Source organism: Triturus cristatus, chromosome 7 (assembly GCF_964204655.1).
Source record: "Triturus cristatus chromosome 7, aTriCri1.1, whole genome shotgun sequence".
NCBI lineage: Eukaryota > Metazoa > Chordata > Amphibia > Caudata > Salamandridae > Triturus > Triturus cristatus.
This window is the reverse complement of record NC_140590.1, coordinates 305688927-305714105: the sequence shown is the minus strand read 5'-3', so window position 1 is coordinate 305714105 and position 25179 is coordinate 305688927. Positions and strand designations below refer to the sequence as shown.

Here is a 25179-nt window from a genome sequence, read left to right as displayed (position 1 = left end):
TATGTCATATTTAGAAAGTTCAGGAGTCCACCTTTTACGGGCCCAAAAAAGCAATGGGCGCTACTTAGCAATGTCTCTGAATGACCACCTGCCCATGTCGAGTTTTGAAGGTGTTAATAGGACATTATGGGGAAGCATCACCAAGTCCCTCAGAAACTTGTGCTCAGATCTACAGATGTCATCTACATTATCAACCCCCAATAGCTCAGCTCCATAGACTGCTGAGCTAAAAAGTAGGATTATGCTGTTCCTCTAGTGTCAGGGTTTAAGAGTCAGAGAGACTGGAACCAACTGTACCCCGCACGGGGTTTAGAGTTGGGAATCCATATGTTGGATTATAATGCCCTCACACACCCTTTCAGGTGTCATGCTTCATCATTTGGGCTACTCCTCGTCGGGTCGGCGGTGCAATACCCAATGGGCTCCCTATAATAGGGGCACTTTATTGGAGATCTTTTATCCAACAGCGTATGGTGAAGTGCTTGTGTGGGGCCAGAACTGTGTAGATGTAGGAAGGTGCTTAAAATAGGGTTTGGAGTACCTAGAAGGACAAACTTTATTCTGGGGGTCTCCTACCCTAAGTAAAAACAGACAACACGGCACTCGCCCAAGTCTAATGTCTCGAGTTAGTGTGTCCTTGTTGAAAAGTGTAGGTCCTACACTTTTCAACAAATGATGAAGCATGACACCTGAAACTGTGTGTGAGGGCATTATAATCCAACATATGGATTCCCAACTCTAAACCCCGGGCAGGGTACAGTTGGTTCCGGTCTCTCTGACTCTTAAACCCTGACCCTAGAGGAACAGCATAATCCTACTTTTTGAGTATTTACACTGGGGCCTTTTATGCTGGACCTCCCATTCCCTTGAGAGAGGAAAAGCCCCCCAGTCCCTATCTTTGTGTACTAACTGCTTTACCGTCATAAACCATGAGGGCCGGGGCAACTGGCCTGCTTTGTGAGGAATGATGTTCTTTACCTAGTACCCCGACTACACATTTATGGCTCATAAGCATTTTAGCTAAATGGGGCCTCCATGACATTTTGTCGGAGAGTCGAATGCCAAGGAAGTCAAAGGTACTGACTCTCCAAATGAGTCCCATCCAGCATAAGGTTGTTTCTAAATGGTTTATGGGGGTCATGAACTTAGTTTTTGAGGTATTGATGACCAGGCCACGAGAATCACAGAAAGATTGGAATCTATTCAGTAATTTTTGTAACCCTGCTGGCGTCTTAGACACCAGCAGGGTATTGTCAGCAAACAGGAGAGTTGGTACCTAGTCACCCGCCAGGGCTGGAGCGTCAGCTGGGTCTTCTTGCAAGAAGCTGACCACCCCGTTCACATATAAAGAGAACAGTGTGGGTGCCATAACACAGCCCTGGCGGACTCCCCTATTGACGGGGATCTGCTTCGTCAGCTGGCCTTGTGTCCCCCATATCACCTGTGCATAATCGCCCTCATGAAGCCGGACCAGCAAATTAAGGATTAGAGGACGGATGCCCATGTCTCCAAGTATCTGCCACAACTTATTCCTGGGTACCAGTTCAAAGGCAGTCTTTAAATCGATAAATGCGAGATAAAGGCTGCTCTTGCCAATCACCACAACTTTCCAATATATAAGAAGTAGTCTAATACCTGGTTGACCGTTCCAGTGCTGGCCCTAAAGCCCGCCTGATATTGGGAAAGGACATCTTCATCCTCTGCCCAGGATTGGATCCTCTGCAGCAGTACTCTACCAAAGACCTTCTGCATTGCATCAATCAGACTAATTGGTCTGTAATTTGATCTCTGGCACCCTTTTAATAAATCGGGGCCACCTCTGCGCCCTTCCAAGACTCTGGTACTAGGCAACCACTGGCAATGGCATTGATGAGTATCAGAATATAGCGTGCCCAATTTGTAATGTCTGAGAGAAATACATCTCCAGGCAGACAATATAGTCCAGCAGCTTTAGCAGGAACTATCTTCCTTAATGGGGCTTCAATTTCTTCCAAAGAAAAGGACTTGCTAAGATTGCCAGCAACAAAAGAGTCCAAGGGGTCGCATAGCCCCTCCAGAGGTATAGCCTCTGGAGCAGAGTAAAGCTTCCCAAAATGATCGTGCCAGTCCTGGCTTGGGATGTGATTAGGGAGTAGGCCTGAATCCTTCTTGTTGCCCCAGCTAACTAGGGCCCAGATTAGATTGGTGTCCTAAGCTAGACTAGCATCCTTCAGATCCTGCCAGTGTGGTTCATCCCACTTTGTCTTTGCTTGATGCAAAACTGCTCTGTAATACTTTCTAGCAATCTTAATCAGAGGACACTTCTTGTTTCTAATTGCTATAGCTAAGAGCTGCCTTTTATGCCTGCAATCTTTCGTATACCACAAATGTGACCCTTTAGGAGGCACACTTTGCTTGCTACTCTTACTGGATGCTTGGAAGTATGCACTCAGTTGTTCCATTGTGTGTGAATGAATAATGGAATAATGGGGATGTCTGCCAACCCCCCTAAATCTATGGCTGCGGCCTGAAGCTCTAATGTATTCAGGGTCAGAACTTGCCGAATGCCAGCTATTTTTGATTCTTGCAAAGAGACCTTGCGCCATTTTAAGAATCTTTTGCAGTTTGAAGGAACAACCTCTTTAGTCGAGGTTAGCGTTCAAGTGCTCTCAAGATGGCAAGGAACAGCCCACTGAGTCTTCATATTCGCACAGAGAGGGTTGTGATCACTATTGATGGTGGTGCCCACAAATATATCTATCATATTTCCCCAGAGCCTTACGTCTAATAAGATGTAGTCGATGCATGACGGGCAACTAACTCTATTGTAGGCGTTTGCCCCCTGAGTATCTGATAGAGTTCTACCATTGGTTGCCTTCAAACCAACTCTATAGTGAGTGCATTGAGTTGGATTGCTAACTGAGTCCATCTTTTAATGGGGGGTACGTTAAGTGGGGGGACAGCCCATTTCCTGTCATCATCCTCAACCCCCAGCATGTCCTCTGTACTCAGGGGCTCAAAAGTGCAGTTGAAATCTCCTGCAACCACGACTCTAGAATGGGGCATGCAGCTGGCTAGAGTTTCTTCTAGAGTTGTGACAATAGGTGATGGTCCCCTGATGGTAAGCCTCAAAATGTCAGGACTCGAACTTGGTTGTAAGATAGTTTGGCAGCCCAACGCGATGTTCACCCAGATGATCAGACCCCCTGAAGGGCGCTCTCTCCCCATGGTGAACAAGTATAGCCTGATTTATACAATTGAACCAAATTCCAGGTTTTCGGAAAAATACAGATATCAAAGCCCTCAATCAGTCCGTTTTAGTGGGAGATTGACAATTTGCTGCTCAACGTTGCCACATTCCAAGATATTATCTTCAGCTGATGGTATAAAGCTGAGGCAGAAGCATTGTTTCTGCTTGAAGTGTGTTGGCTAAGCGGAGCTGGGGCATAAGGCAATACGTGGGGGTCTATGGGTGTGGGGAGTTCCACTTCCTGGTCCCTCTGAGTATCAATAGGGGACTACTTAAGCCCCCTGATAGGTTTCAAAGGCATCAAACCATATTTCCCACCTGAACAGAAGCTCACTTGGTGTGTCCAAGAAGGCAGGAGGGTGAGAGACATCTTGCATAGTACACATTTTGCCCTCAATAAAAGAAAACAAGGAAAGCACAATATTAGGTATAATAAACCTCAAACCACAATGTGTACTTTGAAACTAGATAAGGGTGAACTATAAGAGAAAAATGTATAATGTTGTGGGAAACACAGGGCAGAATGATAAGAAAGAAAAACTACCTAAGAAGTGAACTGAACATGAACGAAGGAGGAATTCATTCATGGTAATTCTGTGTCAAAGAATAACACGGTGTTGGACTTGGCCCTTTTTTGCAGGGTCATCCCTGAACTTTTCGCCTTCCTCCTGGTATTTTTCTGACCTGCTGTTGGTGGTTTTAGGACTCTGGGCACTTTATCACTGCTGTCCAGTGTAAAGTGCATATGCTCTCTATGGTAAACGTGGTAAGATTGGTCTACACCTGTTTGGCAAATTTAATTTATCTATCTGTCCCTTGTAAAGTGGTATCTCATATACCCAGGGCCAGTAAATTAAATGCTACTGGTCGGCTTGCAGCACTTGTTACGCCACCCACCAAAGTAGCCATTCAGACCTGTCTCAGACCTCTGCCATTTCAGGGCCTGCGCGGGCAGTTTACTGCCGCTGTGACATGGCACATAAAGTTGTTTCCATGTCTGTGACTACCCTTTTACTACATATCAATCCCCCCTAAGGTAGGCCTTAGCTAGCCCTATGGGCAGGGTGCGCTGTAGGTAAAAGGTAGGACATGTGCCTTAACTGTGTGGCATGTCCTGGTTGTGACAAACAGCCAATTTGGTTTCTCACTACTGTGAGGCTGCCCTCTCATAGGAATGCATTGGGAATTCCCTGATATGTGTTTAGTGGTAATTTCTGACATGAGAGGAGTAGCGTGATCAAGTTATGTATGTTTGGAATAGTGGTAATAAATGCTGCGTAATGGTGTTCGCAGATTTATTATCACTATTTCAGAAATGCCACTTTTAGAAGTGGGCATTTCTGTGTGCTATGTGTCTTTGTGCCTGCCTGTTGTGTATTGCATGTCTGTCTCTGGATGACAGGGGCTGGAGAGGTGCAGTGGCTCCAGAGGGGCTGGGTGAGTCACCGCTAGGCTGAATAGGCCAACCTGCATTTTGAGTGGTGGGAGGAGTAGCATCTGGACCTGAATAAGACTGTGCCTGCAACCCACAATGCTAGCTCCACTCCCCTGTGGTGTTTCTGGGGCCAAAGCCTACACTGACAAAGGAAGGTGTTTGTGCACATGAAAAGATGAATGTAGGTACTCCCCAGAATTGGTTTGGACCGGGCACAGGGCCCTGTGTCAGGGGGAAGAACAAAGACTAGCAGTGGTATCAGTATTGGGGCTGTGACCCCATGGAAAGGGCTGTTGGTACTTATTTGGGACTGTAGAGGAAACACTGGATGGGCTGCAGTGAGTCAGGAGGAACCGCCATGGGACTTTATTGCTGAGAGGAGGCCTGCTCCTTTGCCCCTTGTGCTGGCCTACCTGGCTGCACCCTGCCTGCATGTTCCCAGCACTCTGCCAGGCAGGCTGAGTGCTCTGGCCTGATTGCCCTGGACCTGTTTGTGGAGCAAGACGAGATTCCCAGCTGTTGAGCCCCTAGTGTGGGCTCATCTGTATCAGCGCGTGGTGGGCGATTTGCAATTGTATTTCTAGAGCCCGAGAAAGGGGCTGCAACTTTGCTCATAAACGAGCGCTGTGGTTAAACTGGCAGTCAGGCAGAAGGACGCCTGACCATAAGCGGGGCTCCAGTGAGGTAGTGGAGAGCCCTGCAGGTACCATTCGTCGGGTGATTGCTGACGCCATTGGGGCGGGTCCTGCTCCTTTAGGAAAGCCCCCAGAAGTCAGGCGAGGTCTGTGCTTGGTTTGGGGCGGGGCTCCTTTGGTGACGAGGAGAGCCCCGCATGTGGCCAAGTCCATGGTGGCAGCGATAATGAGTCGGAGCCTCACAGACTTCCTGGGCAGCAAAAGGGGAGAGGAAGACAGGCAGAGAGAAGCGGACACCGAGGGCCATGTGGGGCTATCACCAGATCTCAGGCGGCAGTTGCCTGGTTGTGGGGGAGATGTCCGGTGTGCAACCCGTGCGGCTGCAGAGACACCGGCGTGTCCACTTTGAGGAATCTGGCTAAAGGCGGTCTGGGAGATTCTGGAGGATCCCGGACGTGCTGCAACGTTGGGGCAGGAGGTTTTTTGCTTGGTCCACAGCAGTGCCCCTCCCCCTCGCCCATAAGAGAAAGAAGAAGCTAGGTGAGGAGCCGAGTCGGCGTCACCGCGTGTGGCCAGGGTAGTAGCTGCTCCGGATGGTAGCGGGCAGCTGCCGGAGTGACCCTTGGCCCCACAGCCCTACTTTTGGGTTCCACAGAGATAAAAAGAACTCAGTGGAACTCTGCTCCACTCCACTCCGCCCCAGCCCCACAATTGTTTTTAAAAAAGGGTAAAAAAACACTTACCTAGTCTTCTCTGTCGTATGTGGGCCGCCCTCCTCCTCGCTGCGGTGTCTCCTCTCTCCTGGCTCTCATCCTTGCCATCCTTCTCCTCCCCCTACGTTTTACGTCTTGTGTGAACTGCGCATGTGCAGTTCAAGCAAGATGTATACGTAGGGGGAGGAGGAGGACGGCAAGTAGGAGGGCCAGGAGACACCACGGTGAGTAAGAGGGCGGCCCGCAGACTATAGAGAGGACAAGGTAAGTGGGTTTTTTACCCTTTTTTGGCTGTGGCACAGGGGGCTGAGGGGCATACTCCGCTCCACCACAAAGTGAGAGTTTCTGCCTCAACTTTGCGTTCCCAGCGGAGCGCCGAGTTGGTAAAACTCTGCAAACTCCTTAGGCGGTGCGGAATACGCCGCCCAGACTTACAATTTTTACAAAAAGGAACATGAGGAGTGTGTGATAAATGGTAGAGGAGGGCATGAAAAATAGACTGGGCAGGGAAAAGGGTATGGCCAGACACTACACCATAATAACCCAGAAAAGTTTGCTCGTTTGTATCCTGGTACAATTTGCTCTCCCATCAGTGTTGACTGTAGTGTCAACACCACAGTCAACACTAAGGGCACTCCCCTTAGTGTTGACTCTAGTGGTGACACCACAGTCAACACTGAGAGGAGTGCAAATTGTGCCCTGCATGTAGCAGGGGTTATCTTTGGTGTGTAACTCCCTTGCCCTGACTAGAGTGGTGGTTTCTGCCTGGCTTAGGCGCAAGCCAATTTCTAACACATGGTATTACCAAAATTACTCTAATTACTCCGGTGCAATTGAAATTCCACCCAGGTCTAATTAGAGGCTGACCACATAGATCCCATTGAAATGTGTTTTAGCCTCCCTCCTAGAGGAAGGCCAGACATAGAAACCTTACCGCAGTCATGACTGTTCCCAAATATTGGAAGAGCCTGAGCCATTCCAGGGTCTCTCTTCTCTACCTGTTAGGATCAGCAGGCGCCCTACCCTCACCTGGTACCATTCCATCCCCATCTCTTTCCATGTCCTTGTGTTTACTATTTTGGGGAAGGTACAGCACAGGCCCATATTTATTTTTCTGCTGTCTTCCCCTTCCAGGCAGGAGTTGCCACCGCTGGTTCAAATATGCCCCTCATCAATGATCTTCAACCACTATATGGAACCCCTTGGAATACTGATTAGGTGTCAGAATTCACCACGATGCACACAAATGCAGCACTATATGAAAGTATGATCTGCCTGTAACATTAATTGCACATTGACCGCACAAAAAATGTGCTCTGAAAGTCTGAGCCTGTGCTGAGACCTGAGCAGTAATGAAAGACATGGCCGCGGTTTAAAACAGTAGCCCAGTCTTTCACTGAAGGTTGAAGAGGAGGGAAAGGCGTACACCTGCTGGTGATTGCATTGCTTTACTGCCGCGGTCTCCAGGGGAATGTTGGGGTGGGTGGGTACCCTTCTTCCCCATGCAAATTAGGAAACATCCCATCGTGGTTGCACCAGTGCAAAATGTACACTATATAAGGGCAGCATAAGCATCCGTGCCAGATAAGTGCAAAAATTGTTCGCAAGTGTCTGTTGTGCTTCCAGGGAACTCTCTGTAATACAGACCTGGTCTGTTGAGTACATTATGAGGGCTGATAGCAGTAGAAGGGGCATTACAAAGCTTCTGGGACTCTTCCACAAGTCTACTGCTTTGTGTGTGTTCACATCGTGACATATTTTTCAATACTGCACTTTTGTCATGGACATACCCAGACACCTTCTCGTAATTACATATTACCTACAGGTCCCTCCGGTTCTTGTCCCATTCATGACGTATTGCGATAACCATCTCCTAGACAGGAAAAAGGGCAGGGGAATGCTGGGACACTCTACCACTAGTAGTACTTAACCAGTACTTACCCAGTGTTCTTCCCTGTTCTTTTTTCTGTCTACCGCCAGAATTGGGCGAGGATTGTGCTAGATGCTGCTCCTGCTGGTCGGGAGTGGCGGTCTTCCTGGGATCCCCCGTCTGACGGCTTGGCTGTCATCGATGGGATTTTCGTGTTCTTCCCTGCCTGCTGGGCTTGCTGGGAGGCACGGAGGTTGCCAGCCGGCCCTATGCAGATGGCGCACCAGATCCGCAGAAGCGGTTCCGGGCTGCGGGCGCGTCTTCCTGGTGGTTGGGCCCGGTGAAAGAAGGGACGTGGGTGCATGTTTTGGCCCTAGGATGCCTGGCTGACGGTGAGGACTGCATCTGGGTCCCAGGGTGTGCTGGCATGTGGTGAGCACCTGGGCTGGCTTTGGGGGCGTTGTTTTTGCAGTTAGTGTCTTGGCAGTCTGCCGGCCCTAGGGTAAATTACCGCATAGCGGTTGTGACGACTGTCTTCCTCCGGTTTGCTTGCTTGGCGGCAGGTGCACTTGCTTTCTGGCCTGGACATGGCCATTGGTGTTTCTGGGGGTTGGGCGCAACTAGAGCCAAATTTCGGGGGGGGCTGAGCAAAAATTTCGGGGGGGGCTGAACTTTAAGCAATTGGCAGAGTGGAGCTGCAGGGGCTCTTAGAAGGGGTGAAACAACAGCGAGGCCTCATTAACATGCAAATGGTCTTTTAAAGACCTGTGAAGTGCTCGGGTGCGGCTGCTTTTTTGCCCGGGAAGGTGTCTCATCCCGGGCTGTCGCACACGAAGGGGGGGGGGCTGAAGCCCTTTGAGTCCAATGGGTGTTGCGCGCCTAGGGTTGGTGGTTCTGTTATTCCCAGTTCCTTGGACTCTGCTTTGCCTCCTTGTGAAGCTTAGTGAAGATCCTTTCACTGCTCTGGCTAGCATTCCAGCAGGGCTGTGGTGTCGGCCGAGAGGGTGCCGGGTCTTCTTTCTTCAGAGGGGATTTGGCGTGGTTGGTGTCCTTCCTTGGTTTTGTTTTTGTGACACAGGCTGGGTTGGGGGCCTGGTGACACTTCCTGCTTGTGGATTTACTGTCCATGGAGTGCTGCATGGCGGTTTGTTTTGCTGCCCTTTCTGGGGTTTGTTTAGGTCCCCTTTTGGCTTAGTTCTATGTGGGACCGTGGGGCGCTTTCCATGCTGCGGTGCATTTCTGGGAATCAGAGGCGCAACTAGAGCCTAATTTCGGGGGGGGGCTGAGCAAACATTTCGGGGGGGGGGTGAACTTTAAGCAATAGACAGAGTGGAGCTGCAGGGGCTCTTAGAAGGGGTGAAACAACAGCAAGGCCTCATTAACATGCAGATGGTCTTTTAAAGACCTGTGAAGTGCTCGGGTGCGGCTGATTTTTTGCCCGGGAAGGTGTCTCATCCCGGGCTGCCACACACGACGGGGGGGGGGTTGCTGAAGCCCTTTGAGTCCAATGGGTGTTGCGCGCCTGCTGGGGATAGTATTATAAAGAAAAGACGATACTGGGGGGAGGCTTAAACGTAAATGTATTAGCACCCACTGGCGGAGACACCTGGTGATGCACTCACATTCTACAAGTGCATCACCAGTTAAAGGAGAAATTACAACACCCTTCCCCCTTCAACATGTTAATAAAGAAAAAGAAAAATGTATTAGGAAGATGCAATAAATGTATAAAGCAGGTAACAACTTCAAAAACAAACGAAGGAAACCAAACAACACTTTGAAAATGTAATAAGGAAAAATGAGATGACAAGAGCTAGCTTTATTGTATATAACAAGAACTAGCTTTACCGCATCACATAATCATTGAGATATGAAGGAGAACGTCTCATTCTTTTGTCACGACTAGAAAACCCAAACTGACACGCAGCTCGACTGTGATATAAATGTCTCGACTGAGTCTCCACCTTACTGTCCACACTATTACATAAAGAAAGTCGAGACATACTCCAAGTATTGCCGTCATCTAACATTACTACATTCTTCATGACCTTGATAATGCGTTTTGGACCGTAAAATTTTGTTTCACCTTTTGGAGACCACACAGCTTTCTTAACACACACCATATCACCCACTTTCCATGTCCGGTTGCAAACACCCATCTTGGCATCATATCTCTGTTTGTATTTTTCTTGATAACTCTTCACTCTTGAATCAACTACCATAATGTTACAATCTCTCACACTCAGCCACACTGGGTTAAGTTTTGAACCAGCCACTCTCCCCTTGAGTTTCTTAAATGGTGAACAACCAGTGATACAATTGGGTGTGTTCCTGTGAGCCCACAACTTCTCACATAAAACGTTCGAGAATTGACCCAGACTCAACAGCTTTTTGAGCACGTGCCCTTACAAGCCTATTCATGCTTTCTACTAAACCATTGTCTTGTGGTGCATAAAGAGCAGTGCTGTGATGAATAATAGAAAGCTCATCCAAAAACGTTACCATCTCCTGGGAGGTGAATTGTACTCCATTATCACTTACTAAAACTTCGGGTATGCTCTCGCACGCAAACGCATCCTTAAGAAATTCAATGATTTTATTGGTTACCACAGAACCCATACAGCAAGCTGAAACCCAGCAGGACTACTACAAACGTCTCATTAGGGGACAAAACTTCAAAAGGTCCGACAATGTCCACAGCCAGCTTTGACCAAGGTCGTTCAGGCAATGCAACGGGTGAAAGTGGTGCTGAGCTGACTTTCCTTGACTTATTGTTGCTGGCACAAGAAGTACATTCCCTAACTACAACTTCTACCTGGCAATCAACCTCAGGTCACCAATAAGTTTCCCTGACACTGGATTTGGTTAGGCTGCATTCAAGATGGACTTCATGTGCTAGAATAATTATCTTCTCAAGCATACTAGAATGGGGAACTAATCTCTCACCACGACAAAGCTCACCGGCAACAATGTTCAGCTCATGACGTACATTACAAAACCCTCTGGCACACTGAGGAACATCGCTGAGGATAGGCCATCCATTGACAACATAATCAATAATGATCCTTCTTGAATCGTCAGTAGCAAAACCGGCTTCCCATTCAGTTTTATTAAGAGCAGGTTCTTTGACGCATGCTACAATCCCCTCATTGCTTACAGTGACTAATTTGTCAAGTGGCATCCTGGAAAGGCAATCAGCAGGAAAAAATGTTATACCAGGCAATTATTCTACCGTGAAATTATACTCCCATAGTCCCTCCATCCATCTTTTAATCCTAGGAGTGGTGTTCTCAGCTTTTCTGCAAGCAAACATGTCGACCAATGGTTTGTGGTCCGATCTGACAAGAAAAGGTAAACCCCGAAGGTAAAACCTGAAATGATTGATCGCCCATGTGCAGTCTAATGCCTTTCGTTCTATCACTAAGTAGCATTTTTCTGCCCCTTTGAGAGAACGCCAGGCAAAACCAATAACTTTCTCATTACCATCAATGATTTGGGGCAAAATCGCACCCAACCCACGAAGACTTGCGTCAGTGTTCAGCACAGTTTTCTTTGTAATGTTAAAATGACCAAAAGTTGGCATGCAAACAGTATCACTTTTGACCTTCATGAAAGCAAGTGTGCAGTCTTCCGACCATACAATCTCCGCACCTCAAAGGTTGTACCACACTAACAAAATTGTTGATTAACTTTGAGTAGTACTCTGATAACCCAAGAAAAGATCTGACTTGATCTCTGTTAGTTGGAGCTGGAGCTTGAGAAATTGTTTCAACCAAATCAATCTTGGGCTGATCCCCTCACTGGAAATGGAATGACCCAAATAAGACACAGACTCAACTCTAAAATTTTAATTTTTCACTCTTCAAGGTGAGCCCGCGTTCTTGTAACCTGGATAGTACTTTGAATAGTATTTCATCATGGCTGGCTCTGTCTTTACCATGGACAAGTAAGCTCCCAGAGGTGTAACGAAAGAAGTTAGAGCCCTTGATTCCTCATGCAGCATGACTTGGTGATATGCAGACAAAAAGTCTATTACGGTGAAAATGCGTGCACCACTCAGTTTTGCCAGGGCCTCAGTTATATTGGGTAAAGGTTGCCTGTCGACCCAGAATTGTTCAAACTTCTCAAGTCAACACACATCCTGATTTTGTTGCCTTTGTCTTTGGGCGCCAAAACGATCGGAGCCAACCATTCGGAGGACTCAGTCTCTTCAATGATCCCCTTTTCAAGCAGTCTGTTAAGCTCCTCCTGGAGGGGTCCCACCATAAGATTTGGCACATTCCTAACCTTGTGGACAACAGGTTGTGCTTTCGCTTTTAGGATTATTTTGTGTTTAAGTAAAACCACTAAGAAGTCCTAATTCATCACTGAAAACACTAGGATATTTTTCAATGATGTCTTTGTCATCCCCCTGATGTGCGTCCAACATTACTAGCTCCTGCGCATTGGGATTTAAGATAAGCCCCAAATCTCTTTTGTAGCTACATCCTAACAGATTATCGCCTCTTTTGGCAACATATAAGTATAAGGCAAACCTGAGTCAGCTAAAACAGGAACAGTTCTGTTGTCAATGTAAATATCACATTTAGGCATTATCATTTTATCCTTGTCAACATTTTGCACATCTTGAACAGCTCCGCTTTCAAATGCAGTAATATGGCTTGTTGTGAATATGATGTTTCATCTTCCACTAGATGTATCTTTGCAGTTCTGCACATAAGTGCCTAGTGTCCCTTTTTTTCCCAATTCCTACAGTACATACTTCTCGCAAAACTGTTGGGAAAATTAGGTCAATGGTTTTGACTACCACATCTAGGGCATTTCAGTTTAGTATCCTTACTAAAACTATTATTATCTCCTTTTTGTTTGTCATTCTTCCCTACAACTCGTTCATGTTTCCCTGCTATCTTACAAATTGTTGATGATAAATCACCCAAATTGGTACCCTCAGAATCGCAACCCTTCACAATTGCAACATTCTCATGTGGTAAAACAGTGTTGCGCATTTCTTTAACCCAAACAGTAGTATGTTCAATGCTTTCTACAATGCTGATTGCTTCCTTCAAATTAGGATTTTTTTACGATAACTTCTCTTGAATCCTAGTGCCATTCGTACAACGTACAAGTTGATCATGAATGAGCGAGTATACCAATTGCTCAAATTCACATGTTTGAGCTAAGAATTGCCAACTTTTTCACCTTTGGCTTGTGGCCGCATGAAAACTTATGTCTTTCCATTTCTAGATTAAGGGGTGGCCCAAAATGAGTTTGTAGAAGTAAAACACTCATTTCAAAGACGTCACCAGGTTCACCATCACATCTCCCAATTGGTATTAGATCTAAACTGTCATAAATGTTTCTACCTTTAATCCTGAGAATGTGAAGTAGAACAGCTTGTTTCCTTGCAGCTGAAACCTTCTCACCCCCTATGGCTATAAGATACGAGTCAAATAAAGGTCTCCATTTTTTCCAATGGAGAACTGGTTCACCATGCTCAGATCGAAATTGTGGCGGTTGACTCATTCTACTGGCCGTCGACATGCTGAAAGGCAATATGAAACTAACAAACTAACAGACCAAATTAAAATATGAATTCAACACAATAATCTAAAGTATTAATCTGACATAACAAGTTAAAACAATGAGTTGACATACAAAAAATATGTTTTATCTGGATTGTTTCGTGTTGACTTGTCAAAACTTGAGTCAGCTCCTGCCTGAACATTGAACTGGATAATGAGGAGGAGTCTGTCTTTGTAAATGTCTGAAAATGGCGAAAGCCTCACTTTTTTTCTTTCTTCTCTTTTTTTTTATTGCTGAAAGAAAATAATTGTGCTTGAAAAAAAATGAATAAATTGTACCTGTATCTGTGGTTTAAATCGAAACTTTGCGCGTCGGAGCAGCAAATCGATACCTTGCGCATCGGAGCAGCACCAGTCTAGTCTTCATGTAGGTGTTCACAGCGTTACGCGCTGGTTCTTTCCCCATTAATGACGTCGACACAACGGCGTGATTAGTCAGGTGATGTGCCACATCACACAGTGATTTATCAGGATATGTGCTACGTTGTGTGAGTCTGCTCACGCTCACAAGTTTCCTTATGCTCCTTGCGCGTCGCTCAGTTTCCTCGTGCGTCACTCCACATTCAAACAACACGCGCCTCACACGACATTGGTAATGGCCATTTAGTTAAAGTTATATGGCTTTGGGCAACACTTTGCAAATCCTTTTGGCTCTCTCCACACTAACACAGTTAATAAACACAACTGTACTCTTTCCGCGCATCCAGACCCATTAAAAAATCATTGCGGCACTGACCTTAAAACGTGATGTGAAATTTCACTGCCTCTGCACGCAGGGTCCTTGGGTGGGTGCTTACTTCACTCATTGCCAGAATTATAAAGAAAAGACGATACTGGGAAAAGGCTTAAACTTAAAATTACTAGCTCCCAATGGAGGAGACATCAACAGCTATCAAGCCTCTCAGCATAATTCCAGAACCTCATACATAAATCTGGTGATGCACTCACATTCTACAAGGTCATCACCAGTTACAGGAGAAATTACAACAGATAGGGAAACAGCGTTTACATCCCATGAGCTACAATGCATGCGATTACAACGCAAGCCATTACATCGCAAGTCTTTTCTACGACATGCTGTATGGGGCGCGCTAAACTAAGGAATAGTATAATTTACTATTCCAACACCTTCCCTACTGTTGCACACGCTGGAGTTGGAATAGTAAATTATACTATTCCTAAGTCCAGCGCGACCCCTACAGCAAGTTGTAGAAACTACTTGCGATGTAATGGATTGCGCTGTAACAACACGGTCATTGTAACGACTGTGTTGTAATCACATGCGTTGTAGCAGATGCAATGTAACATTGCATATTCCAACAGATAGCCTCCTTGTTGTGGGCCATCTCTGGTAGCCTTGTGGGTGGGGTCTCCATCGCCCTCTTTGTAGTTGGTGATCCGGCCTAGGCTTGATTTTTGTATGGTGACCGCCTGTTCTTCAGGGTCTTGTGTGTTTGAGAGCCTGTCTTTTGCTACCCTGGCCAGCTTTCAAGCGGGGTCGGCTGGTTGGGTGCTGATCGTCCTGTCTCTTCTGGGATCATGGCATGATTGGTTTCCTCTGTTTAGTGGAGCGTTTGGGTTCGCTCTTCCTACTTGCTGGCTTATTTGCCAGTTGCAGTTATTTTGTGGCCCGGCTGTTGCTGAGTCTGTGTGGATACGGATCTAGGATGTGCCTCTTCCAGTCTCTGTTCGCTCGGTGGGTTAGCTGGTCTGATTCGTGGAGCTTTGTCTTCTGCCTCTGTTTCTGTGGCCTTGCTGCCTGTTTGGGCTTTTGTTTTCTGCGCATGTCTCCTGGTTTGTCCAGTCCTGGCCTTTGGGGCCTTGGGGGTCACCTTTTTGGTTGTCTGCCTGTGGGCCGTTCTGGATTCCCTTCCTCTTCTTTTTGTCTTGCTTGGGTAGGGGGGATCTGGCCCCTTGTATTCTGGCAGTTCTGGACTGGGCATGGCTGGGGCGTCAGCTGGCCTTCCAGCCCTTCCCGATGGGTCTTTCCTGGGGGGTTATGGTGGCGGCTTTCCTGTTCCCGCTACTGGCGTTATCCCTGGCTTCCCAGCCACTTTTTGCTGTGTGTGCCTCTGTGGCCTTGGTTTTGGCTGGTTCCAGAAGTATTTATCTATGCCCTCATTGGTTGGCGGTTTCTGGGGTGTGGCTGTTTGGTCCAGTGTCACTCTTCCAGGCTTGTGGGGTCGCCATGTTGGTGGCCTCATTGCTCCCGTATTGGGGGCGATTGTGCTGGCTGTTTTTGTTTCCGGGGGCAGTTGGTTGTGGTCTTGCTGCTGGGTTTGGGGTTGCCTGCTGTGCAGCCTCGGGTAGTTGGCTTGGGTGTTGTGTGCTGGTGCATCTTCTCCTGGGCTGCTTCTGCCTTCTTGTCATGGGGTCTGGCTTCTGATGGCCGGCGGGCGGTTCTTCCTCCTGTGTCAGCTGGCAGGTCTGTGGTTCTGTCGGCTGGATAGTCGGGTGCCTCTGCAGACTACAGCAGGGTTGGGCTGTGGGCCACCCCGCTTATCTCCTCTGTACTTGTTGTCCTGGCATGGTGGGTGGTTTCCTGCCTGTTTTTGGCCTGGGGCTCTGGGGCCTGTGGCTATCTGTTTCCCCCATTGCTCTGTGGCTATCTTTGGGCTTTGTATTGGCCTTTCTCTGGCTGGTGTGGGAGCTTGCTCGGTGTGGTTCCTTGGTGTTGTTCTTTGCCCTCCAGGCCGGTTGGTCTGCTTGTTATTGGTTGGGGGTTTTCTCCTTCGCGGTTTGGGCTGGATGGCCTTGTGTTCTGTTGCCCTGGTCCAGGCTGTGGGTCCTGTTTGGGCTCTGCTTGTCTCCAATGACCTGTTGGTTTGTCTTTCTCCAGCTGTTTTGTCCAGCATGGGTCAACACCCATTGTTGTTGTAGGGGGTGTCATCCTTGGCTGGTGTGGTTTGAGATGGGGTCTTCACTGGGGTTCCTGTTTGGTCTTTGGGTTCAGCTTGCCTCTTGGCCTTGTGGGTCTGTCTCCCTCCACTGTTGCTCATCCCTCAGGTTCTGTTCGGTCTGGTTTGGGAGCTGGTATTATCTGTCTCTTTGGGGTTTTCTTCCCTGGTACCAGTTCGGGCCCTGTTGTTGGCCTCTTTGGTGGGGTGTTTTGCTTTACTGGGTTCTGGCCTCTTATTCTCCCCCTGTCTTTTCCTGTCCTGGTGGGTTGTTGGTTTCTGGCTGCCTGGTCCTCCTGATTGGCCTTCGGATGACTGTGTTTCTGGCGCTCATCTGCCCTGCGTTCTGGAGCCGCGGTGGGTAGCTGTGACTTCTTTGGGCTGAGTTCCTGCTGTTGTGGCCCGGTTTCATCTGCGTTTTTGTGACTGCCTCAGTCTGGGGCTGTTAGCCTGTCCCGGTGTCACAGCTCCAGCTCCTTCTCCCGGGATGGGTGCCATGGCGTTCATCCTGTGTCGGCGCTGGGGGTCGGCGCCGGAAGTTCTTGCCCTGGAGCCTGGTCCTCCTCTGTGTTTTTCGGTGGCTGTGGTTTTATCTGACTTCTCTGGTGTTCATGCCTGTCAGGTTGGTGGGGGGTTGTTTTTTGGTCAATGCTTCCTCCCTTCCTGGATTTGTCTTTTTCAGACTTGGTTTTTGACCTCCGCGTGCACTTGTTCTGTCTGGGGTTGTCCGTTCATTGGCTGGTCCTCTTGGTGTGTGCATTGGCTCTGGTGGTTGCACTCCTGCCTGTTTTTAGGTTGGCCGGCTGTGGTTCACCCCGGTGGAGGTGGGGTGGGTCCCGTTGTTGGCCCTGTCACTCTTCTTTTCCTGGTTGGAGCGTGTGGCTTTTGGGTATTCCCATGCTTCCTCTCGGCTTACTTTTGAGATTTGTGGTGGGGGCTTTTGGCATTGTTGGGCCTTCCTTCAGTTATCTGCTTTGGAATGCTCTCTGTCGCTTCTGCATCTGTGTCTCTGGGTCGGGGTTGAAGTTGGGGGGCCTGGGCATTGCCGGCCTTGTGGCCCTGTGAGTGCCCTTCTGGCTTTCCGTGCCTCGTTGGGTGCTGAATCTGTTGTGGTCGTCCTTTGGGCCTGTCATATGCATCTTTCTCTTTTTCCCATCCTGTGGTGTTGCAGCCATTTTTCTTTTTGGATGTTGCCTTTGGGCTTGGGGTCTCTGTTGTGTGCCCCCGGGCTGGCCTTAAGTGTTGGTTGTAATCAGCCCTGTCCCCTTCGTTGTGGTTTTCTGGGCTGACTCCCTCCCGCTCAGCGGTCCAGGGGTTGGAGTCTCTGGGGGCCCTGGTGCCCTGCTTGTCATTTGTTCTGTGGTTGGGGGGCCTCTGTTGTGCCTGTGGTGGCTTCTCCTTTCTTTTCTGTCTCTGAGGCTGGTGTCTCCGGCTGCGGTGTTGGGTTCTGATTCTTCAGGTGCCTGGGTTTTGTCTCTGTTGGTCTATCCCTGATTTTTGCATGGGTTTTCTGGTCGCTCTTGGTCATCTTCCGTCTGCGACCTTTATTTGGGTTGGGAGTGTTGCGGGCTATGTGCTCCTGACTGTTTTTTCTCTGGTTCTCCTGCTTGCTTCGCTTGGGACGCTTCTTACGGTGTGGTGTCCTGGGTGTTCTTTGCGGGTTCAGAAGGCCGGGTTTCTGGCTTTGGTATGATCCATAAGTCCTTTAATTGAAATAGTTAATCACATCCATAAATACATATTTACATAAGAGCATAAAAAAATTCAGAAACATAACACATGATTCTTATACTCAATCCAGCAAATATGCTTTTTTTTAAACCATGAAAGAAAATGTTTAAATAATTTCTCATGAAAAAGAGAACACTTAGCTCAGAATCTCCCATATCTTTAAAAATGTCCTATACGACCCAGATGTTAATTTATATCTTTTTTCTGACTCCATAATCCTATTAAGTTTACACTGAAGGTGTTGAGAAGTCAGAATATCGTCGGACCGCCATCTTTGAAGTATGAAAGATCTAATAAATAGGACCACAGTGTATAATCGTTTTTTTGCAGCAGGTCAGCGTTTAATCAGATAAGTATTGAAAAACTGCTGTCTGAGCATCCAACATTTGTTGTATTTTCAATGTACCTGTGCAATACTAGTTAATTTCTTCCCAAAACGTACTCAACTTATGCTCCTTAAGTCATGAATGGGATGAGGACAGGAGGGACCTGGGGGTAATGCCCTATCACTTACCGGTAATCTTCATTACTCCTGGTCCCATTGTCCTCACCCCATTCATGATGCCCCTCCTCCCTCCCAGACAGATGGCCTCCCTGTAGCTGGCTTGGAAGTTCAGGAAGAATGCTGGGTAAGTACTAGTTAAGTACTATCAGTGGGAGGGGGTGCGGTAGGAGTTCCCGCATTCCTCTGTTCTTATTTCTGCCTGGGAGATGGTTATCTCCATAAGTCATGAATGGGGAGAGGACAATGAGACCAGAAGTAATGAAGATTACCGGTAAGTAATAGAGCATTCACATGCGTAAGTTATGCATGGCACGAGTAGTTTTGAGTTTCCTCATGAGATACATCTGGCATTGTGAACTGCATATAAGTTTTTACCAGGAGTAAATTACACTGGGCAACAGACCTTGTGCGCCAAGAGGGGGGTTGCTAATAGGTTATTCAGTGTGTACATATTGCCTGGTCTTGTGTGCAAATTTTGGCTTTCAGTAATTCAATAAAATTTGCATTGCACTTAATTTTAGCACACCTAACTTATGCATTGTCTAGCTACCCACAAGAAATATTTAGTATAACCATCGTCATTAGCATTTATAAAGCACTATCAACCCGGGGAGATCTGAGCACTGACAGTAGTCATCGACCGGCAATAACCAAAATGCAAGTAGTTGTTCTCTACTAGCAATGATAACTGAGTCACGGCTATTTCTGTAGGTGTACACATATATAATTTACTCAAGAGCAGGGTCTGTATTGGTTAAATTTGCTCAAAAGAGAAGTAAGACTTTGACACCACCTTGTGGCTCCTTAAAGCTTATTGCTTTGTGGGAATTCGCAAAATGTGCACTGAGCATCCTTGATCACTCCTTTGACTTTCCCTTTCCTCATGGTTACACCTCGCCTAGTCCACATCTTACTCACGCGTAAAGTACACATGCGTAGGAAGTCCCACTGTGAATGGCACCCGAGTGTGTGACTCTGCAGTGCTGCTTCTTCTTCAAACGTAGAGCCACATATACAGGTGCAGCTCCTCCGTAATGGCGGAGGACCGTCACCCCACTGCCAGCAGATGATAAATAAAATGATATTACCACTTTGTTATTATCGTTTTATTTATCTCTGTCGGAGCTACTTACGTTGAACAGGAGGGGCAGGGCCAGACCATGGCAGGGGGGAGTAATGGGCACTTATAAGTACACATGTGTATGTGGCCGGCCGCCTTAGGCTGGCCAAACACACATGCGCACTTATGTTTCTCAAACCCAGCGGTATTGTACAGCTGAATTGGAGTAACCCCACAGGCTCCCAGGCTCCCAGGCACCGTCAGAGTGTCAAATGAGGCCGCTCAGACCTATTCTGGCGCTGCTCTCATGCTCGAGAGAAGCGTCTGGATTAGGTGGGGAGCCTGTGGCTTTAGGTCCATCCAGTTCCAGGCTTCCTGGCCGAGCGGACAGCAGCAGCCCCTCCGTTGGGCAAAGGAGCACCAGCCCCCCTATCACCACCCGCAAATAAAACAATAAACCTTTTGAAACTCGTTTTATTTTAATCCTCCTGGACCCACCCCCAGGTCTCTGACACATCTTGGAGGCGGGTCCAGGAGGATGACACTGTAGTGAGGGAGTGATCGTGCACTCCCTTCTCTGCGCATGAGGGTTTGGTCTGCCGTCTCAGGCTGGCCAAACCATCAAGCGCTGTGAAGCTTTCTCCATCCCCAGCTGCGTTGCTGGGGCTGGAGAAAGCAGACAAAGGCGTCCAGTCTGCCTGGGAGCGCCAAGTTCCAGCGCTCAGGCCATTCCTGACACTGCTTTCACGCAGCGTCAGGATTTCCCGCAGTGCATTCTGGGAGCCTGTGCCCAGAAGAAGGAAAAGTGCAAAGCAGTGGACGGCGGCGGCGATCAGGTAAGTAATTTTTTAATTATTATTATTATTTTGTCGCCCTACCCAAGCTTCCTCTTCCGGCCTGCCTCTCTACTTTAGCCGGGGTCAGGCCGCTACTGTGAGAGGAGCAGGAGGAACAAGACAGCCACCTGCAGCAGGAGCAGAACTGAGCGGCAGGTAAGGTTTTTTTTAAATTTATTTATTTATTTATTTCACAACCTCTCCTCTCCCACCCTGCCCCCACTTCCCTACCAGTTATGAATGGCGGCAGCCACTACTGCACATATATGCATTTTCAGAAGTGCTTCAAGAAAATGGCTACTCTATTGCACAGCTTCAAAAAGTGGGCACACCCTCACGGACAGGGGACACGGTCTACATAGCCAAACAAAATATATACCCCCCCATTTTAATCTTATTGCTTTACAGCTCTGCACTCCAGCTAAAAAGAAGTACTGTTGTGTTGGCTATTTTATTGCACTGCACATCTGCGAAAAAGAAGTACTGTTGTAATGGCTATTCAATTACACTGCACACCTGCTAAAATAAATACAGTTGTGTACCTGTTCTTTTTCAGATAAGGATACAACACTCATCATCGCTGTTGTGTCTGCTGTCCTGCTTGTGGTAATCCTTGTTGTTGCTTTTATTCTCTACATCAAGTGCAAGCCAAGTGAGTATTTCTACACGTTTTCAGGCAATGTATTGAATGGTGTACACATTTATAAACGCAGATACCTCCAGTTTAGTGGAAGCCCAGGACGAGACAGAGCTGTCCATTTTCAACAAAAGAAATATCAATCGCCAAGGCTGATCCAAGCTATCAAAACATGCACTGAGGTGACACCAGACAAGCTGTAGAAAGTAGGGTAACAGGAACAGGATTGGCCAGATGTAGGAAGTGTTACTGTGACGGGGAGGTAACTTTAAAGACAAGAGTCCGTATTACATAAAGTGAGCTCTGTGAGGGCGGAGGTAAGTCGCAGTCCCGACTCTCTGACACAGTCTTAGGCTGACTGGGGTTTTAAGAAGGTAAAGAGATGGAGCAGGGCTATTTCCCACCTTGGAAAATCGGAAATGGTCGCTTGTCAAAGGAACTTGCAAAGCATTTGCTGCTTTTGGCTGTAAATTCTTTTTGTTGAATTACCTAATCTAAACAATTGAACATGGCAAAAGAACATACCAAACTCAAAACATGCCATGGCACAAAGCAGAAACACAACAACTGCAGTCCAACATAACAAAACCGCATTGCAATAATACAGAACAAGAACACAGCAGCACAAAAAACAACACTGCACATCCTAGCGACAACAAAATGCCACACAACAAACGCGCACCATCTTTTTTGTCATACATTAGCACCTCCAGAATCTTCTTATCATAATTCGATGGTAAAAGGTGTTTGGAGAACGAACTGTCATAACTTACTAATATGGACATAAAACAGTGGCAATCTAAAATGTTTTGTATTCAGGCTCAAGAAGAAACTTTTGATAGACTATTCTTTTAAAGATTCTTTATTGAAAAAATAAAGACGTCACACTTCACTCAACTGTATAAGGTCATGGGAACGAGGGTAACCACACGAGAGATATCTCACGGCTGGCCTTCATCTTCCCGGTAACTAAAGAATGAAACAGGTTGAAAATCATCTCAAAGCACAAACCATCCATGCTCTCAAAGGCGAGCTACAGTTTCTGAGCCCAAAGCGTCATCTAAGAGAGCTCTGCTGGTGCAACCAGAATCCCAGAAGATAAGAATTGACCATTTAACTGTGGTCTAGAGAGGACATGTCTAGATGGTCTACTAGATGGAGCAGGCAGACCAAGGTTCTAATCCTGGTTTCGACACTTCATCCAACAATTTTGGAAGTCTATGAAAGGCACCTTATTTCCCCGTGCAGTCACATCGAAAGTATAAGTGAGGACATGTATAAACTGGTCCCTGCTTGATGTGTTGTCAAGTATCGACTTTGTTGTATATTCTCACCCTCTATCCATCAAATTCTGGTTGCTGAAATACAGCTTCAAGCAGACCCTTACAGTATGAATTTGTACATGCAGGAGCACATGTTAAGGATGCATCTGATATAATCAATAGTTTCTCTACAAAGTGCTCTGATGATCCCAGGAGCTAGGTCAGCGCTAGATGCAATACATAGAACATGTGATGGATATGATGAAAGCTGTAAAGACAAAAGGCAAGACTGACTGGAAACTAAAGTCCAGAGATATGAGGAAAAGATAATGGGGTTTAGCACCAAATATGAGAGGTAATGACCAGAGTGAGATATGTTTTCATAGAAACTCAGAAAACAAGAGGAGGAGACATCCAAGGGGTGGGAATAGAAGTAGGAAGTCATTTTTAGGCTTGAAAAAAATAAATAGTAAACATGTTATAAGGTCTTCATAAGAATTGTGCATATTTATTTCAACAGAAAAAACGAAAGGTGACATCCAGAAGAGGTAAGAGGAATTCACATGGCTGATTTGTTTGTTTGTGTTCTTCCTACTCAATGTATTGTGCATCTCAGATGTTTAAAGAGCAATAAACAAGTGGAATGTGCCCTAACCTGACCTCCAAATCTTAGATAATCAACACTGCCAGGCAAATAGCACACTGAAGCCCATGAAATGACTCTTTCTCCTCATCCTGGTGGTAATGGTCGTCTGTTTCTCGTCCATGTTCATTTACTTTTTGGAAATGGGTGATGAAACCTAATCTCAAAACAAAAGCCATGATCTTCTGACAATATTAACATTGAAGTTGGGCCGTGAATGTTATCACAAGTGCCTATTGTCACTCATTCAGCCCCTCTTCAGATGTATTATTATTGTTTAGGGTCAATTATGGTGATGAAGCGTACAACATGTATTTTACATGAACGTATATTGCCCAATAGTTTAAAAGGCCCCCCCCCCCTCTTTTCACAGAGCAATGTGACCTTAATGTGGGCATCTTTGGTTAAGTTCTGACTGGAATAACCTACGTGCCAATAGCCCAGTCAAGGTCCTACATTGATACATAAAAGGAGTAGACTGTTTTAAGTGTGGCTCGAGGATAAAGGGCCAGCAGGCTCGAGATCCAGAGAGTCATTCCACTGATTCTCAGTGTCCCAAAGTTTCAAATATGTAGTATCTTTCTGAGTCTATAAATGTACCCTTAACATTCACGAATTAAACATGTGTTCTCTGCTCCAAACCAATGCTCCACAATCCTCTTCTTCCCTCTGATAAGAGGCAATGGGACATATTTACATGACCCTAATGCCACCGGAGTGTCACTTTTTCTGACGCTCCTGTGGCATTGTGCCATTCCCCATATTTACAAGGTTACTCTAAACTGCTTAACGTGACTTAATGCCACCTTGTAAATATGCCCCTTCTGCCACAGTCTGCTGCGGCAAAGTGGCGGGCAATGGGTTTTGCTGTGGGCGATCCACCGCAACACCCATTGCTTTTTGACATTGCCACAGATTTACAAGGCTGGGGCAGCGCCAAAAACTAAGACCAGGTAATACCTGATCTTAGGATGGCGATAAGAGGAGGAATTCAATTCAATTCAAAAATCTTTATTTCGGTCAATTTTGACCATAAAAGATACATATTATAAACACATTTCATTTTAGAATAAAATTAATAAGATCTTTTGATGCAATACAATACAATTGGGACATTTTAATAAAATTGCAATTATATAATCTATACCAGCTACGCCATTAAACCTTATATTATAATACATAAATTCAATAAATACAATAAAAACAATAAAAGCTAGGCAATCAGAAAATGAGGCGACATTGTCTTGGAGCATAGCATTTTTGATCATGCATGCGTCCAACACTGTTTGCACGACAGTTCCGGTTGTGCAATTACATGCAATAAATCATTTCAAAGTCAAATTCCCTAATAAACAATCAAGATCATAAAGTGCAAGTGCAAGGCTTTTTAGCAGCATTTACCTGATTTTACATATTCCTTAACTGTTATAATTTCAGTCCAGCCTTTGCTCTAATAAGGCTCACGTTAAATAAGTATCTACTAAGACTAAAAACAATCCACTGTGAGGTATCTGTTTTCAATATACGTTCCGCCTCGCTACAACATCTAGTAAACACATTTTTACAAACTGGTTTAATCCAGTTTTTCCTTGGTATGTTGTATGCGGGACAGAAGAATAGTATATGTAGATCCTTTCCCTTAATTTCAATTGAACATAATGTACCATCATGATTGTTAGCCCCCCATCTGGATTTATTTACATTTGTTAAAAGCACCCCATATCTAAATTTCATAAACAGGGATTTCGCTAGTTGGGGACGTACCTCATCCAAAAAGGGTTCAAACTGTGCTACATCTTTAAAAAGAAGGAATCTTGATGTTAATGACCCAATGGAAGAACTATGTTGCACACTATTGTTAATGTGAGCCCAGAAGGTAGACTTTAACAATTTCTTGCAAGCCGGTAACAATTGGGATGGTTCGTTCCAGAAATTAGATAAACCCAACTTCATCATCCATGATGCAACATGTTTGAGCCATGGGATATCCCTGCTCTGATCAAATTTCATGATCTCCTCTAAACCTTCCTTATAATGTAATAGCTCTGGTGTTGTCCATAACCTCACCCAGAATAGGAGAGGTTTTACTAGAGCGTGATGGTCGGTGCGTTTGATGTTTAGGTCCATGACAATCGGGATTAGCG

At 46.4% G+C, this 25179-nt stretch overlaps 1 protein-coding gene across 3 annotated transcripts in view; it reads left to right on the top strand.

Moving 5' to 3' along the window:
• The window catches only part of LOC146809526 (leukocyte immunoglobulin-like receptor subfamily A member 2), a 567796-nt gene that overhangs the window by 502481 nt on the left and 40136 nt on the right, over window positions 1-25179 (top strand). For all 3 annotated transcript variants that reach the window (XM_085616353.1, XM_085616354.1, XM_085616352.1), the window contains 2 exons: window positions 21050-21145; window positions 22913-22940. In XM_085616353.1, coding sequence (XP_085472479.1) covers window positions 21050-21145; window positions 22913-22940 — 124 coding nt within the window. The remainder of the gene's footprint in view (window positions 1-21049; window positions 21146-22912; window positions 22941-25179) is intronic.